The 17,580-nt window shown below is 34.1% G+C and overlaps 1 protein-coding gene across 4 annotated transcripts; it reads left to right on the plus strand.

Annotated features, from left to right (window-relative positions):
- Positions 1–7,348: 7,348 nt before the first annotated feature.
- On the plus strand, positions 7,349–12,975 carry LOC133822911 (probable protein S-acyltransferase 22). Of its 4 annotated transcripts, none has more exons than XM_062255379.1 (10): positions 7,349–7,578; positions 8,061–8,127; positions 8,241–8,354; positions 9,038–9,442; positions 9,655–9,723; positions 9,814–9,885; positions 10,854–10,982; positions 11,154–11,234; positions 11,338–11,526; positions 11,695–12,975. In XM_062255379.1, the coding sequence occupies exons 2-10, from the start codon at positions 8,086–8,088 to the stop codon at positions 12,472–12,474; spliced, it is 1,881 nt and encodes a 626-aa protein (XP_062111363.1). In that variant the 5' UTR covers positions 7,349–7,578; positions 8,061–8,085; the 3' UTR covers positions 12,475–12,975. The 4 variants fall into 4 exon arrangements, with proteins under 4 accessions (XP_062111363.1, XP_062111364.1, XP_062111365.1 ...); XM_062255380.1 differs by having other exon boundaries at positions 8,065–8,127; XM_062255381.1 differs by having other exon boundaries at positions 7,349–7,568.
- Positions 12,976–17,580: the final 4,605 nt, after the last annotated feature.

The raw sequence follows: 17,580 nt of genomic DNA on the forward strand, positions 1-17,580 counted from the left end.
TTAATTTTATAAAAAATAATATAAATTAGAATCAAGAATAAGGAGAAGGAATGAGGAAACAATCAAAAAATGATTGAATTTTAAATAAAATTATTTTTAGAAATATTCATTTATACTATCAATATGAACTATTAGATCAAGATCCAATGGCTAATAATAGAGTAATTATCTATGTGTAATAAAAACAGTAACTATTGAGAGTGCACCCATATAAGCGATATATTAAATATTTTAGAGATATAATAGATTTTTTTTATTATTTATTAATATTTAAAGAAAATATTTAGGTCAATTTATTAAAATAATATATTTGGTAGTTGTTGACTAATTTTTTTGCTAACAACTAATTAATAGAAAGTTTAAAGAAAATGAAAGAACACATATTTTTTTATGTGGTTCCGGTTATTATTTAACTCTAGTCCACGAGTCACTTGTATTAGGATGAAGAACTTGCACAATTCAAGCTCTCGTAAGGGTTTTCATGCAGCATTGTGCTCACTCTGAAAACTGAAAAAAAAAAAAAAAAAAAGATCTTTTACAATGTGTGCCCTAACTAGGGCAATTAAGCTCATCAATGGGAGTTGATCCTCCCTTAATGGATGTTAGTTATGAAATAAACACACATAATGCTATTTAATAAGCCGGTGGCCCCATCATATCTTGGTGGCCCAGTATGAGAAATTAAAGCCCACTACTTTATTGAGAAAATGTTAGGAAAATATATATTGCATCAATGGAAATGGTAAGAAAATGTTACAACTCTATGAAAAATATTGCAATAGACAAGGATTGATTAAATAAAGTGTTACAACTCTATAACTGAAAATACAAATAAAAGGAGAAGGAGATGTAAGATGATAGAAATAGAAAATACAATTCTATTACAAAAAGATACAAGTAAACTAGAAGTGTTTGAACAAAGGAAATAAAATGATTACAACTCTTAAACCAAAGTACAAGTAAATAGAATAAGAAGAAAAGAAGAAAGAGCAATAGAAGAAAAATAAGAACAAGAACCAAAACAATAAACTCTCACTCACACAACCAAAGTGAAGAGTGTTGGGGATCACCAACTTGAACAAGGTTTGAAACCTTTGTCCAAAAGCTTATTTCCCCCTAACTCAAGCACTAAGGGATCTCTCACAGATTATAGGAAATGCTTTCTGGAATAATCAAGCCTCAAGGTGTTTCTAGCCAAGTGCTCTAATGGATAGAAATGTTGTGTCTTACAAGTGAGCTATAGGCTCCTATTTATAGAGTTTAGAGACACCCTTTTAAATTCAAATCTCACCAACCCCCATGGCTGTTACCAATGTTTAATTGGATTAATATGGAATTAAAAATGAGATTTAGGAGTTATTTGAGTTTTTTGAGCCGTTCAACAAAGATTGAAAAAACTGAAAAAATGGTTAGTTTTTGGCCTGTGGCCGCGGCCAGAGACATTAGTGACCGCGGCCACTAGCCTCTGTCCCACAAGCCGCGGCCACCAACATTCAGTGGCCGCGGCCACCGACCATTTTCAGCACTAAAAAACGTGCTATTTTTCCAAACGGTTCCAAACCCTCTCAAATGATTTTGTAACTCCCAAAACATATTATTGGGGTTAAAATCATATCTCTAACAGTCATATCACATATGACTTTATGAAATTCATCTCAATATTGTGTAACAACAAATTTACACAATAAATGGTAATATTTTGAAGTTACAAATTTGTAACACCAAATATGTTACATTATTTTGATATATCTCATATATCTAAATATTGTAACTCTCTATTATATGTTACAATATGTGATACACTTTGTCAGATTTATTTAATCTAAAACATTATAGTATAATATAATATAATATTACATTATATTATAAAATAATATAACAGAAAATGCCCCTGATAATGTTAGGGTGGTAGCTGCATGTTTTCCTAGGGCTGTGCAAAAAATTTTACAACCCAAATAAACCGCGCAAACCAACTCGAAAAAACCAACAAAAAATGTAACCCGAAAAACCCGACCTTCATTTCAAACCGCCCAATTATTATATTGGGCGGGTTGAAATTTTTGGAAATCTGCCCAATGTAACCCGACCTGCCCAATTAAGGATTTGCCTATTTTTTATTTTATATTTATTTAATTATTAATTATACATATATAAAACTAAATTCAAATTATTATTTATTTATAAAAGACCTTATATTTTAAAGTAACAATTATTTTAGTTACAAATACAAACTAAAAATAGAGAAAATAATAAAAAATATTAGTGAAAAATGATTTTTTAGAAAAAAAAAAAGTTTCGGCAGTTTGGGCGGGCAAACTGATAGTCGGGTTGAAATTCATTTTTTTTAATTGGGTGGGTTACGGGTTGAAAAGTACCAATGTAACGCCCTGGATAGCCAAGACCGTTACACTGTGTACTTATAAAGGTGCAAGACTCGCTAATTAAGTCATTAATTTGAAAACGTGTCACTAAACATGTAAGATCTATGGTTAAAAAGGTTTTGGTCTCAAAAGACTCATTTCATATATTTAAACTGTAGTAAACAAGGGATCCCATACAAAACAAAGTTAAAATAAGTTTACAGACTCCCAAAAGTACATGAGTATCCACTAGCCATACTAAGGCAAAACAGACAGTCTTTAGGTTCCATGTCCTTGCCTAGACCTCAACCGTGGCGGCTGAGCACCTGGCTATGTACATTCAGCTCGCGGAGCTCTCCAGTCAGGGCTGATCTAGCTTGCCCTTGCCTTTACCTGCACCACGTAGCACCCGTGAGCCAAGGCCCAGCAAGAAAACATCATAAACAACTCAAACAATAACAACAGTCAGGTAGTTCAGCAGGCATGTATACCCATCAGATAATCCACAACAGACATTCAGCATATACAATCCAACTCAAGATACATTCTATCACATATAACATTCATATCACATAATATTCAGGGCTGACGACTTAGGCCGCACCCTCTGTTTTACCCACTGACTCTGGCCCGCTTAAACCAAGCTCAGTGCATATTAAGCTGTCCTCGGATACCAGTGTCCGAGCCGTGCCCTGTGCGCTAGTGAGACCCTTGGCACCCTTAGGCCGTTGGTACACTAAAATGGCTTGCATGGCATAATACCATCTTTTCAAGCATCTATAATAGGGAGCCCTTAGTCCCGTCACATATATTCAACCGGGTGCAATTTTCTTACCTTTAGGTTTCAGATGAATTAGTTACAGGGCAATACTCCTTGAGCGTGATCCGATCCTCGAGCCCTAGCTTAACACCTAGTCACAACCATGAAGAAAGACACCATTAACAACCTTAAATGAGTTTCCAAGCCAAATTCTAGTACTCGGAACATTGAACTTCACCAAATATGGTAAAAGTCTCAACCCCGAGCACCCTAGGTTAAATTCCCAAGCCTAAAATCTTAAAATCCCAAAATCCCTTAAGCGCCGCGGCATAGGCCACCCATGCCGCGGCATGGCCCCCAAACAGAGCCATCCAAGGCACAAAAACAGGTAAGGGCCGCGGCATTGCTTGGACCATGCTGCGACCCGCCCTCCTTCCTTAGCATGCAACAACCTCGAAGGGCCGCGGCTCACCAAGAACCATGCTGCGGCCCAACCCTTTGAACCCAGAAAAAACCACCATTTTCAATCTCTAAACCTCACCTTAAGCTATCCCAAAGCCCCCAACTCAAAACCAATTAATAATAACAACATTAGAACGATTTAGGCAACACAACCCAACAAAAAATCTAGCCTAAGACTCACCAAAACCCCAATTCCAACTTCTGAAATTTCAAACCCACAGAACTCAAAACCAGCCATGAAAACTCTCAAATTCAACCATCAAACTTTAAATTAAACCTTACCTCAACTGTAGAATTGATTCTCCAAGAGTCCCCTGACCTATCTTCAAAGTTTCAAGCCTCAATCTCACCTTAAATACCAAAACCATAGATATTTTAAAACTTAGCCATTTTCTTTAAGTTCCTAACCTCAAAACGAAAATTCAAAGCTTACCTTGGCTCTATCATAGACCCTGATCAGTTCCTGAGCTAATTCTCCAGACTATTTCCCCAAGTTTCAACTTAATTCCAGCAATTCCCTCTCAAGTTTCAGTAGTTCTTCCTTTGCTAAGAGAGAGAAGGAGAGTTAGGGTCGGTTTACACTTTTCTATCTAATATTTCCTAAGTGTTCCAAGTATATCCTTAGATTATTAGACTAAACCCAAAGCTCGGGGTACCGGAAACACCCCCGAGGGCAAAATAGTAAAATCCCCCAATAATCCCGCCTAGACATCCTAACCCCAAATATATCTCCAATTATTTATTTTCACCACCCGATAGTCCGATTCACTACCCGATACCTAAAATACTCCTTGACTTGCCCAAAGTCAATTATAATACCCCGTTGTGACTTTTCCCGCTATCTAGCCCTAGGATCGCCTCGAGTCGCCGGCTGCAGAATTATCCACATAATAATGTGGTTCTCACATACACAACATGTCTATTTCATATTATCACATAATATCACCAATTATCATATAATGTCATTTAAGCACTATTAATCACATAGTGTCACATTCAAATAAGTACTATTCACCCAAATCCCATTTATGCTCTCCCGGCACACTAATCAAGGTCCTTAAGCCTTATTAGCGAGTTTGGGTCGTTACAACCAACTCGATTATAAGTTTGGGTTTGTCAAAAATTCACCCAACCCGCCCAAACCGACCAATGAACACCTCTATGTTTTCTCATGTCAGACGACGTCGCGAGACATCCTAATTGTCACTTGTACGAAGTTGACACCACAATCCATGTGAAACACAAGTGTCAAAAGGTTGTCTGTGGTCCAGTATCGCTATGCTGGACACTTGACAACTATCTTCCTGGTCCGGAGAATGGTTCTCGCATGCCTGGAGGAGTAAGTGATGAGAAAACGATTTCGCTGGGAGACTTGGGGCATTATCCTTTGACAAGGTCCTCGAGATGTAATGCTATCTAGAGAAGTTGTTCCTCCGGTGGTGGTGGACCGTGAGGGGGAGTGATTTGAATTCTCGTGGAGCTTTGAACAAATTCCAAAAAACACTAACCAACTTCCGTGGACCCCTAATCATTCTTAATTTGTATGATCTGTCACCTGGTAAAAACATGAGCAACAGAAATAATTAATTAAAAGAGGCTTAAAGAGAAAGAATGGATGCTTTTTTGTTGTTGTTAAAATCCCATTTTATCTTTATAAAATTATGATTTATTTTAGAAAGTATAATATTGAGAACCTATGTGACCTAAAAAATAAAAAATAGAGATCTAATTGCTAAATAAAAAGTTAAGAACGTAAAGTGATATGACTAGTGAAGTTTTGGCAACCTAATAATTGCAAGGAGTGTTACTTATACAAGAATAAGAAACAAACAGCGTTTTTATCTATCCAGTGTCGGAACGAATCTATCTCTATGGGGTCAACCAAAGCTAATATAAAGTATAGGGAAGTGGTGGGGCTAGGAAATTGGAATGCGTGGGATGGGATTAGGGCAAAAATACTGATCCTCTTTTTGAGAACGAGGCAGATATAGATCCAAAGACATTTAATGCAGCTCATCCACTCTTGTCAGACCCTATGCCATTAAATATTATAAAATAACTAAATAAACCATTTATTTATTTTTTACTTTTTATTTAACTATTTTTTTTCACTAGTTGGATATTAATTTAGTGTTGCTAAGGATGTTTGACATATGTAACATATGGTGGCCCTTTCTCTTGGATTCATGGAGGTTAGTGCTCCTTTGGGTTATTACTACCCTTGCCATTGGTTCAAATGCGTTTGTTTATTTATTTTAATATTATTTTTGGTTTCACCAAGTTCAAAATCTGACAAGAAAATGCCAAATGTAAAGTTTCACAAGCTTTTAAGAACCCTAGTTGCCAGTCAGTCCATGCCTATATATGTACACTAAAAAGAGGTCCATTACATTACAGTCTTTTGCCCTCTTCCTATGTGTAGTGTCACTCTCATGCAAAATGGTTAAATTTGAAAAAAAAAAAACCTGATGAGTAAAAGTAAATCTCAGCATTTTCTAGCTTGTTTTCTTGAAAAGTAGTAATTTTTCTGAATATTTTTTGACTTGAAACTTTATTAGTCACTATAAACCTCTCAATTTGGGTCACCTAATCTGCTTTCTTGTAACACACTCTATCCAATTATTGTCTCCTTTCTTATGAGAAATGTTGTTAGCTAAAATACAAATACTAACTAAAAAAACACTTGAAGTTACTTAATTGATAATCTTGTATGGGTTTTGAGATTATTAAAGTGATTTAGCTGTTAAATCACATACTAAAAACTGATATAGCTCTTTGTTATGTATTGTAGCCTTGTATGTAGCACATGGAACCTTTCTCAAGTACTGTAATTGCAGATTTCGACAACTGTTTTTGTCCATTTGCTATTGGAATTTAGTAAATACCACTTGAAGACTTCTCTTCTATACTCTTGACTGAAGATATAAATTTTGAATTATTCAAATGCTTATACCCATTTATTTGAGCTCCCCACCAAAAGAGAAAAAAAAGTTATTTGAAAATGAAATCAGTTGATATTGGGACATTGAGTCCAAACGCTTTGTGACAATAATGTTAGGACTTGAGAGCCTATGTTCTTCTTTGTTCTCTAACGGCTTTGGTAATTAGGGTATGGTGTGCTTTGAACTAGTGACATTTTAACTAAATGGGAATGACAAATATCTGAAATTTGTCCATTAAAATAAAAAATTTCCAAAGTTATGAAGAAAAAGTGCAAAAAAGTAAGAATTAAGCATTCATCAATCAAGAATGAGACAAATAATTAAAGAGCATTTATACCAAATATTAAAACTGTATTAATCAACTTAACAATATGGTTTTTAAAGGAAAAAGTAAAGAGATTTAACAAGCTGGTTAAAATAAGCATAGATTCCTTAACACATGGCTAAGAAGCTAGACCCAAAAATTGGTCTTCTTCTAGGCATAGCAACTACCCACTACAACTGAAAAAAAAGGGCAGCTGCAACATTTAATAAGGGACAGGTATATGTCTAAACATTCACAAGTCTTTTTGAGCAAAATAAAGCATGCTCATATGGAAATGAAAGATACAGGAGCTCAAAAGGAGAAATGCCACTAAGTTGAAGGGTCACAATCTTTACAAATTGTTCTTAATGCACTGTATTCCTTTTTTACGAAAGAAGTTTTTATTCAATTGGAACAAAGCATAATAAACCATTGCAATTTCAGCACACAAAAAAAAAGAGAGGGATGAGTAACAAAAACTAAACAAGCAAAGAAGATAAATTGAAATTTTCTTGGGGTAGAAAACAAAGAACAACAAAAAATAGCAAAGAAAAAGAGAAAGGCTTTGGTTTTTTATTTAAAAAAAAAAAAACTTGTGGGAGGTGGGTTGAAGCTTTGATGGGCAATTACATAAAGGAGAACCAAACAACTGTCTGTTGCTCTGGTCTGTGACACATGATTTGCCCAGGAGAAAAAAGGTCACGCTAGAAACAAGGAAAAAGTAAAAGGTGACTTAAGAGGTAATTATAGGTATGGAAAGCAAACAGAGCCAGTCTTCTCTCTCTCTCATTCTGCTTTTCTCTTCTCTCTCTCTCTCTTTTTACAGTCATTGATATTTGGCATTTGCTCAAAGTAAAAAACTTTGCAACAAACCCTGTTTTCTTTCCCACCTTCCTTGACCTGGGTGACCTGGGTGTTATGATTGAGTGAACCAGACAAAGCTTCCTCACCACCATCATCATAATCTACCCATACCAGAGAAATCTCCCTTCTTTAACCTCTTTCCTCTCCTACCCATTTCTTACCTTGATTAGACTTCTCCTTCCAAAATGCCCCCGTCACTTTTCTTTTGGGTTGATTCCACAGTGAATCAGCCATTTTCATGTTTCCCGGAAAATGAGGGAAAGTGAGAGAAAATAGATTGACAAATAGTTGAAAACACACACACTAAAGTCATCACTTTTCTTTTTGACCCGTTCAATTGATTTTAACGCCTTTGTTATCTGTTCTAGCTAGTCTTCAGCATTGAACAAGAAAATGAGGAAGAATGGATGGCAGCTCCCATATCACCCTCTCCAGGTATGGTTTCATACATTTCTTCTTCTTATTCTTCTTCTTTTGCTAGTAGTATAGTGGCTTCAGCAGCTTTTGTTGTCTTAATGTCACTTGGGTAATTGTTTATTTCGATGAAGGTGGTGGCTGTTGCTGTGTTCCTGGCATTGGGTTTTGCTTTCTACGTCTTCTTTGCTCCTTTTGTTGGGAAGAAGATGTTTCAGTATGTTGTGATGGGGCTATACACTCCTCTTGTAAGCCATTTCTCTCATTTATGTATATAATATATATATTTTGGTGGGTTGTGGAACTGAGATCTGATATTTTCCTGATTTTTATTTTGGTTTCTGTTCATGGTGATTGTCTGTGTCTGCTAAGTGGATTTCTCTATCTTTTTCATGGGTATTTTGTTTCTTATTTTTCGCTGAATTTGTCCATAGATCCATTCAAGTGTGTCATGCCCTTCTAACTCTAGCTTATAAGAGGGCTTAAATTGCTTGTCTTTTTTCTCGGATCCTAGTTTCAGACAACAAAAATGTAAGATATAATGCTTGAGTTTCATTAGAATCCAATGAAATATTGCAATTGTGGTCAAATTTTGAACAAAGAAACTCTCTTTAGCAGCTTCAGAGTGCTCAGTACTCAACAAATTATTTGCATAAGTTAGAGACTTGCAGTATTTGTTATCTGGTTCTGAAGAAATCTTTATAGAAGTTGAAAGTGATTATGTTTTTTAGCCTTTAAAATCGATGACAGCTCTTTAAGTAAGCCCTTGAATTGCTTCAGTGCACTTGATGGAGTCACAATTACTTCAATCTTAAATCATTTGGATTAGCACATATGTAGTTCTCTAACTTTTTTTCAATATATTTAGCTGCAGTCTGAACTAGATTATGCTTAGTTCCCTATTTAATATTTAGTAAACTTGTATTTTCAGATTATATGTGTCTTCAGCCTATATATTTGGTGCGCAGCAGCTGATCCTGCTGACTCGGGAGTATTTAAGTCAAAAAAGTATCTCAAGATTCCAGACTCTGCAAAGCATTCTGGACAAAAGGAATCTAAACTGGGTGGTGATTCAACTCCCTCACTACATGATGCTGATGCAATAAAAGCTGGGGACAAACCTCTAGATGAAGATACAATGGGCAAAGATGCAACTTCCAAAGTCTCAACAATTGATATTGAGAAGGATAATACATCACCACAACGTTCATCTTGTCTCTTGTTGGCTTGCTCTCCATGTGCTTATATATGCAATTGCTCGGGTTCCAGTGAGGAATCTTCCAGTCTACAAATGAGTGAAGAAGGCATGTTCTATTGCAGTTTGTGTGAAGTTGAGGTGTGTAGAAGGACATAAACTAATAAATATTCATTATCCGTTTTATAAGATTGTCAATTGGGTACCTCTCTATGATTTGTTATGTTGATAAACCTGGGCATGCTATGTTTGGTTTTCTGAGGAAACGATCTGCTTTTTAAGAAGTGATAAATGACAGTAACCTGTAGAGCTTGGGTACAATTTCATTGATTCAGATTTTTACTTCATTGTAGGTCTACAAGTACAGTAAACACTGCAGAGTTTGTGACAAATGTGTTGACCGCTTTGATCATCACTGCAGGGTATAATTCAATTTCTTTGTTTTTAGTTTCTTGAAGTTGTTTTTTTCTCTGCTAATTCTTCTGACACAAATGCATCTGTGGTTTTTCTAGTGGCTTAACAACTGCATAGGGAAGAAAAACTACAGGCAATTTTTCACCCTCATGGTTTCCGCTCTTCTATTGGTAAGCATGAGCCTCTGTTCTTGTCCTTGCTTGCAAAACTTCACATTGTCACTCAAACCTTTGACCATCTACCAATCCCATAGATCTCACTTTTATCTGGCTTTAGTAACTTGTTCCAACCGTCTCTTACTTACGGAAACAAAAATGATAGGTATTAACTCCACTGCTTATTGCCTTTGCGTATACAGTTCTCAGTTCAGTGTCTTGTCATTCCCAATTAGGAAGCAATGCTCAACTCACTTCTAAGTAACTTGTTTCAAGAGCTTAACATTCCTATCATCGTGAATAGATTAAGTTTTGACTTACAGTTGCACTGCCTACACTGCTTATATCCTATACAGTACTCAACTCAGTCTTTGTCACAACTAGTTTGCTTTGGTAACATGGATTCATCCTTTCATTTACCCGACCACATATTCTGCCAAGGGAAATGGACTGGGGCAGGAGTATTGTGTGCCAAATCACAATTTAATTGTTATAACAATTTTGTGACTATTGGTCGCAAATACTGTGGCTACTAGACTAATGTTGTGGTGCTCAAACATTTTTTAAAAGTACTTGTAGAAATGCCATTTTTAGCCCACAAAACTCTATATCCATTCATCCATTTTCCCCCTGATAACGAGGCATCCTTCTTTGCCATTGTCTTGAGAAAGAATCCTTAGATGAACTGCACTATACCTATTTAGGTTTATGAAAGAATCTGAAAATGTACCTATATTTTTTCATAAGATTCTCCGAGGAAAACATTTTTTAGTTGATGCCTTTCACTTAACACCAAAATATAGACTTGCCCCTATTCTAATATGGTTGCCATTTTCCCTTTTTGCTGCCATAAGTCCTTCAGGCACACAGCCAGAATCTGGAGATCACCTCAGAGTAAGCATTTTATTTTCATATCATTTTCATTTTAATTGATTATTGACAGGTCTGTACATGGTTTGTGCACCTTGGGCTTGAGATTGCAGCTTATTCTACAATGGACAACTGGACTCCTTGTGCTGATCTGCTGTTTTCTTGAGAGGCAACGATTCTCTATGGAAATCTCAACCAAGTTGGGAAGCAGTTTCTCTATGGCGCCATTTGTTATTGTTGTGGTGAGTACTATTGACATGGATTTATTTTCTAATTTAATTGTTAGTATTTAGTTCAGATCAACCTTCTTTTCAATTAAAACCTTGTTGTCTCAGCAGTGAGATTCTAGACTATTTCATGTAATGTTATTATAGCTTCCATCATTAACGCAATAAATTTAATTGAATTTACAGGCACTCTGCACCCTTTTGGCAATGATTGCAACCCTACCGCTTGCTCAACTTTTCTTTTTCCACATCCTTCTGATTAAGAAGGTGAGCTTCGCATTTGTTTCCTATGCCTAATCATACGGTGATTTTCCTGTTGTAGAGGTTCAAGTATATGTAAATTTTTATCTTGGTCTGGTATTTGATATAGGGAATTAGCACATATGATTACATCATAGCTTTGAGGGAGCAAGAGCAAGAGCAAAATGGAGTTGGAGGTCAGCATAGTCCCCAAATGTCCCCAGCCAGCTCACTTACTGGATTAAGCAGTGCAAGCTCTTTTACTACATTTCACCGGGGTGCTTGGTGCACCCCGCCACGTCTGTTTCTTGAAGATCAGGTAATTTTGACAAAATAATAAGCTTCCAAATTTCTGATGTATGTTAAGTCAGTTAACACTGTGATCCCTTCTACTTTTTTTGAATTTGTTCCTTTCAGTCTATAATAGAAAGAGCTTAACCACATTGCTTTGTTTGTTACTATCTGCTGTTTGTTTTCCTTCCATCAGTTTGATGTTGTGCCACCAGAGACTGGATCTGTTAGTTCATTAGGAAAAAAGGCTGCTGGAGAGGAAACAATTAAAAAGAAAAATTCGGCAGCAGTGAAGATCAGTCCATGGACTCTTGCAAGATTAAATGCAGAAGAGATTTCAAAGGCTGCGGCAGAAGCAAGGAAAAAGTCCAAAATCTTGCAGCCTGTGATGAGAAGTGATGCTTCTTATGGACTAGAAGCAGGCAGCAGCTTTGGCAGCAGTGGTCGTCGCATGGTTCCAAGGCCTGACAATAACAGAAGGCGCACTAATAAGCGGGTGCGGCTTCCAGCAGAGCTGCCCATGGAACCGCTTACTAAGATTTCAGCTATACCTGTTACCAAAGGCTACACTGACATGTCATCTAGTTTGGCTCCTCTTCAGCTTGAAGCACGGAGTGCTTTCCAGACAAGCCATGCTATGACAAGTTCAGCAGGGATTGTTGCTTCTTCTCCTGAGAGTAGTTTAGATTCGCCTGACATCCACCCTTTTCGAGTATCCTCGTCAGGGCCAGAGGAGGCAAGGCGGCTCACAGGTTTGTCTGCTACTGGTATAGCTGCCCAGAATGGATTCCCTTTGTCAAGATCCACAAGTGATGGTTATGAAGCATCAGGCGGGGAAGACAGTGATCGAGTTCCGACTAGATTTGTACCAAGGTCAACAAACTGGACTAATGTTTTATTTAGTTCTGATGCAGATGAAAGACTATTTAAACTGCAAGCATCATCTTCTGGCCTGTCTGACCATAGAAAGCTATGATCAATTGTGATTTAATGAAGGATTTAGGTCATTTTGGATTTTTATCCCAAGAGGAATTGTTCAACTTCCAATATTCTTTCATTTGTGGCCGAGGTAAATTGGTTGTGAGACAGGTTTTGAGATGGGCAAGACATGAGAAGGGTCTGTATAGTGTTTTTAGAGTTGGATTTTAACTGAGTGACAAATACTTTTGTAATTTGCTGAAGTTTCATTGCAGCCATTCTTATTATATGGGTTTCACACAGATTGACCCAACTGCAAGTTTGCTGCAGTATTCCAAAATTGTCCTCACTGCAGGCTTTTGTTAAAACTGGGCTTAATGTGGTTTCCCTTCTTTCAGTTCCTGGAAGGACAATTCGTTTGTGCTGGCCATGATTTCACACTTTTCCAATCAATGGCAAGTTGAAACTAAATTGCACCTCTTTGTTGCTTTCACAGTTTGTCATTTATATGTATTTGAATCTCAAGTAGCAACGAACAATTTAGTCAGTTCTTTGATGATGTGTGGTACTTAAGTTTCATACATCCATTGCAAGATTTTTCTTGTTGCTCTTTTTGGTGCAAGACTTCTTTAACCGGTCCAATCACAGTGACGACAGTATATTCCATTTTGTGGATCGTGTTGTCTTCACCTTATGTGGTACTCTGATTAACTGCTGGGTTTACTCTGACTCTGGTTGTGAATTGTGATATGTCTCCAAGTGGGTGGTTGTGTCCTATGTAGTTAAGGTGGCCTAAACTTCATGAGGTTTATTTGAGTCAAGGTCAACATGTCAATTTATTTGACATGTTGCAAGGTAGGAGAATCTCTTCTATCAACTCAAATGGTTCTTTCTCAAAATTCTTCTACCAACCTTACAGGCCATGCTTTGGGTTTTTTCTTTGGCATTCAGAATTAATAAATCTTGTTTACCATTGTGTTGTAACAAAATAATAATAATAATAATAAGATAAGGAAAAAAATCATTCTGAAAGAAAAGGTAACTATTCCTGTTTCTGGCACATGCCAAATAGACCAAATACAAGTAATAAAGCTATAACTCCAACAGCTTTACTCTCAAAGATAAACAGAGAAATTACGACTCCAGACATAACAATAACAGAATAAAGAAAGTAAGTTAAGCAACATTGTGCCAAGCCATTACAACCCTTGTATATCCAAACAAAGCAACTAATAAACTACAGTTGAACCATTTTATTACACTACATATAGCTCAACATTACAAATTATTTTACTTGAAAAAAAGTACTCTAAATGAGGAAGGATGTGCCCCTGCAAAAGGCAAACTTTTTAGAAGGTAAAGTTGCCTCCCAAATATGAATACAAGTAAAACAAGAAGAATGTATCAAGTAGCTTTGAATAGTGAACTAGTATTATTTACCTGTTAGCTTCTAGCAGTTGCAGTATATTATATATTTTTATCTATATAGTTTAGTTGGCCTTTGTCACATTATTCTAGAGGTACCTACTATTATGTGATCTTTTTGTTTTGTCTAATATGATCCAATACTTTTTATTTTACTCATTATTTTTCTCTGTTTTGTTACCCTAATTTTGTGCAAGTAAATCCTTGGTCACGAAATGTTCACGGGCATGGGCGAAGCCATGTGTTGATGAGGTGGGGCATCTGGTAATCAATGTTTCAATTTTTATTTCATAGTTGCTAGATCAATAACTACTAGTTTCAATATTTGTTAGCAATTAATATATATTCAGTCACTAATTATAAGTTATCAAATAATATATATATATATATCCAAATTAATTGTGTAAAATTGTGAAACAATTATAGTTAATTATTTTTTCCTTCATAGAAATGAACTTAGTTATAATTTTTTTTTTTTATGAAAAGAACTTTGTTATCATAAACTTATTTAATTGTAGTAGGTGAATATGCAAGTAGTATTACTAAGAGTATCTCGAATGATGTTATAAAATATGTACTAAATTTGGTATAAATATAGCATGGGTCAATTTAGCACACAATAAATTTTACTTTTTTTTTTTCATTCACCATTTTATCACTAACTAATACCATTTTTTTTGGTCGGGTATATCATTTATTAATTAAAAGTTTTTTAACTTTTTATTTATTTATTTAAATAATTTTTTTTAGAATAAATAATATTTTTACCCTCGAATTATGATCGATTCAGATTGTATCCCCGAATAATTCGCGATGTTAAAAATTCATGATGAACTATACACGTTATTGAAATATGAGATTTCTATTAAATTTCATTTTAAATGGCTAACAAAATGATGACGTGACATTTTGGCCAATGATGTGGCAGTACTACTGAGATCGCCCAATAACTCCTAAGCGGTCGCAGTAGTAATCAGACTATGTCGTATCCACAGAGAGGTAAAATGCAAATAAAAATAAAGATTAATAAATTAGAAATAATAAACTTTGAAAATGTAACTTTGAAAAAGAATATATATATTTTTAAACATTAAGGGGTTGTTTGGTAACACTTAAAAATAGTTTTTTATTTAATTAATTAGAAATTTGAAAATTAAACATAAAATGTGTTTGATAACTCTAATTTTATTTATTATTTTTTTTAAATTTTAATTAAAATTTATTAAATTTTGAAAATAAAATTTTTTCACTTTCAAATTTTTTTAAATAGTTTTCATCTTTTCCTTTCATTTTTTTATTCTCTTATTCAAATCAACATATCATATTGTTAAACAAAAAATAAAAATAAAAGTTATCAAATACGTTTATTATTTTTTGTTTTTAAAAACAAAAAACAAAAATAGTTACCAAACATATTTTTATTTTTTAAAAATAATAAAAAAAAAATTCTATTTTTGTGTTTAAAAAATTCAAAAACAAAATTTTTACCAAACAGACCCTAAATAAACAAAATCGAGGAATTAGAATCAGAAAGAAAATATGGAAGACATAAGTTTCACTCATGCAAACATACATATTTTAATAAAATTGATTCATTCTACTCAACTATAATTTTACACCATTAATTATAGTTGGAAAATATATATAATAAAACTCACCTTAAAATATGTTATTTATTAAATTATACTAAATTATAGTTGGAAAATAATAACTTTGAAAAAGAATATATATTTTTTTAAACATTAAATAAAAAAAATCGAGGAATTAGAATCAGAAAGAAAATATGGAAGGCATAAGTTTCATTCATGCAAACATATATATTTTAATAAAATTGATTCATTCTACTCAACTATAATTTTACACCATTAATTATAGTTGGAAAATATATATAATAAAACTCACCTTAAAATATGTTCTTAATTAAATTATACTAACTTCTAATTTTAAAAACATATCATATTATATAATTTAGAGCGACAAAATACCAATATCATATTAATTCCCCAATCTGATGATTTTTTTCCTACATTTGGCTCACTATTTATAGTGGAAATAGGACCCAAAATGTGTATAATCGTGTACAAAATAGTGGGAAAGTGGCTAAAAAAATTGATGGAAGTGGGGAGTAGTCGCCAGGCAGTGGGACGCGTGGCAAGCTTGGATTGGCTCGGCAGGCTGGCACGTCAGGAGTTGGCAGGCGTGCGTCAGGTGGCAGGTGGTGGAATGCGTCAAGTGGCTCGTCAGGCGGCTCGACGTGGCTCGGCTCGACTTCGTCAGGTGTTGGTGGCTGAAGGCTTTGGGCCTGGGCTCCGTTTTGGGCCTAATTTGATCAAAAATGCTATTTTTTCATGATTTCTTCAATTTTAATTCTTTCTTTTTCTTTGTGTCAAAATACATTTTATTTCCTGAAAATTAAACACAAATTAAATTAAAATTAATATTTTCAAATATAAAATATATGACAATAAATATATGAAAATATTAATTAAAACTTAATTAATTTTAATCTTTAAGACTAATAAAATGGTACTTTTGAACACTAATCAACCACGCATAAAATAATAAGCAATTTTGCCTCCCGAATTTTAACCACTGTCAAATTGTGCCCCATTTAAAAAAGAATCAAATTTTTTTCTTAAAAAATAATTAAAACCTTAAAAAATAAAAAAATCGCTTTTAAAAATTAAGAAAATAAAAATACTAAAATGTTCAAATATTAAAAAAATTCAAAATCTAATTAATGAAAAATAACTATTTTTTTGACCTTTTCTTTTCTTGTAGTAAATAATTTTTTTGAAGACATCCATTTGTTCATTTTATTTTCAGTACATATATTTCATTCTTAGTGTATAGATTCATGATAGTTAAAGACACCGAGGAGAAGGAACATATAACATAAAATTAAATGATTTGATGTTTCAGTATTTTTTTTAATTTTCTTAATATTTTAAAATGATTTTTTTTGAAGGTTTTAATGATCTTTTTTAAGAAAAAATATTTTTTTAATAAAAGGAGCACGGTTTGGTAGTGGTCAAAGTTTGGAAGGTAAAATTGCTAATTGTTCTCCATATGTGGCCAAAATACCACGTCATATTCTGTCAGCCACTTATCACGAAATCTAACAAAAATCCAACATTTCAGTAACGTGTATAGTTTGGAGGGAACTTTTAACATTGCGAATTATTCGATGGACACAATTTGAATCGATCATGGTTCTGAGGGAAAAATGTTATTTATTGTTTATATATATTCAATAAAAATTAAATTACTTTGTTGACTTTTTGAGTTAATTTGTACTTTGTGTATTAGAATATAATCGTAAAAATTAGACCAAATATAACATTGACTCATTTATTGAACTAATATTGGCACAAAATTTACACAATCTAATGGAGATGGTCTAAAATGAAAATAAAAATATCAAAATACAGAAATTACTTTAAAAAAATAGAGTTCCAGCTTTCTTATATTTATCAATTTTCAGCCGAAAATTAAAAAAACAATATCAAAGAAATTAGAATTAAAAATTATAGATTTTTGCAACACTAAAAGTTAATGAGAAAAAAGCAGGATAGCTATGCTTTTCATGAGTTGGATTGGGTTGGACAATCCGCTTGTATTTTCATAATTAATTTCACCTAGATTAATATTTTTTTATTATAATATATAAGTCTAGGAATATTTTTAGATAGAAGTATTATTTTTACTCCTACCGGTAGAGGTAAATTTGTTTTTGATA

This window comes from Humulus lupulus, chromosome 3 (genome assembly GCF_963169125.1).
Source record: "Humulus lupulus chromosome 3, drHumLupu1.1, whole genome shotgun sequence".
NCBI classification, from domain to species: domain Eukaryota; kingdom Viridiplantae; phylum Streptophyta; class Magnoliopsida; order Rosales; family Cannabaceae; genus Humulus; species Humulus lupulus.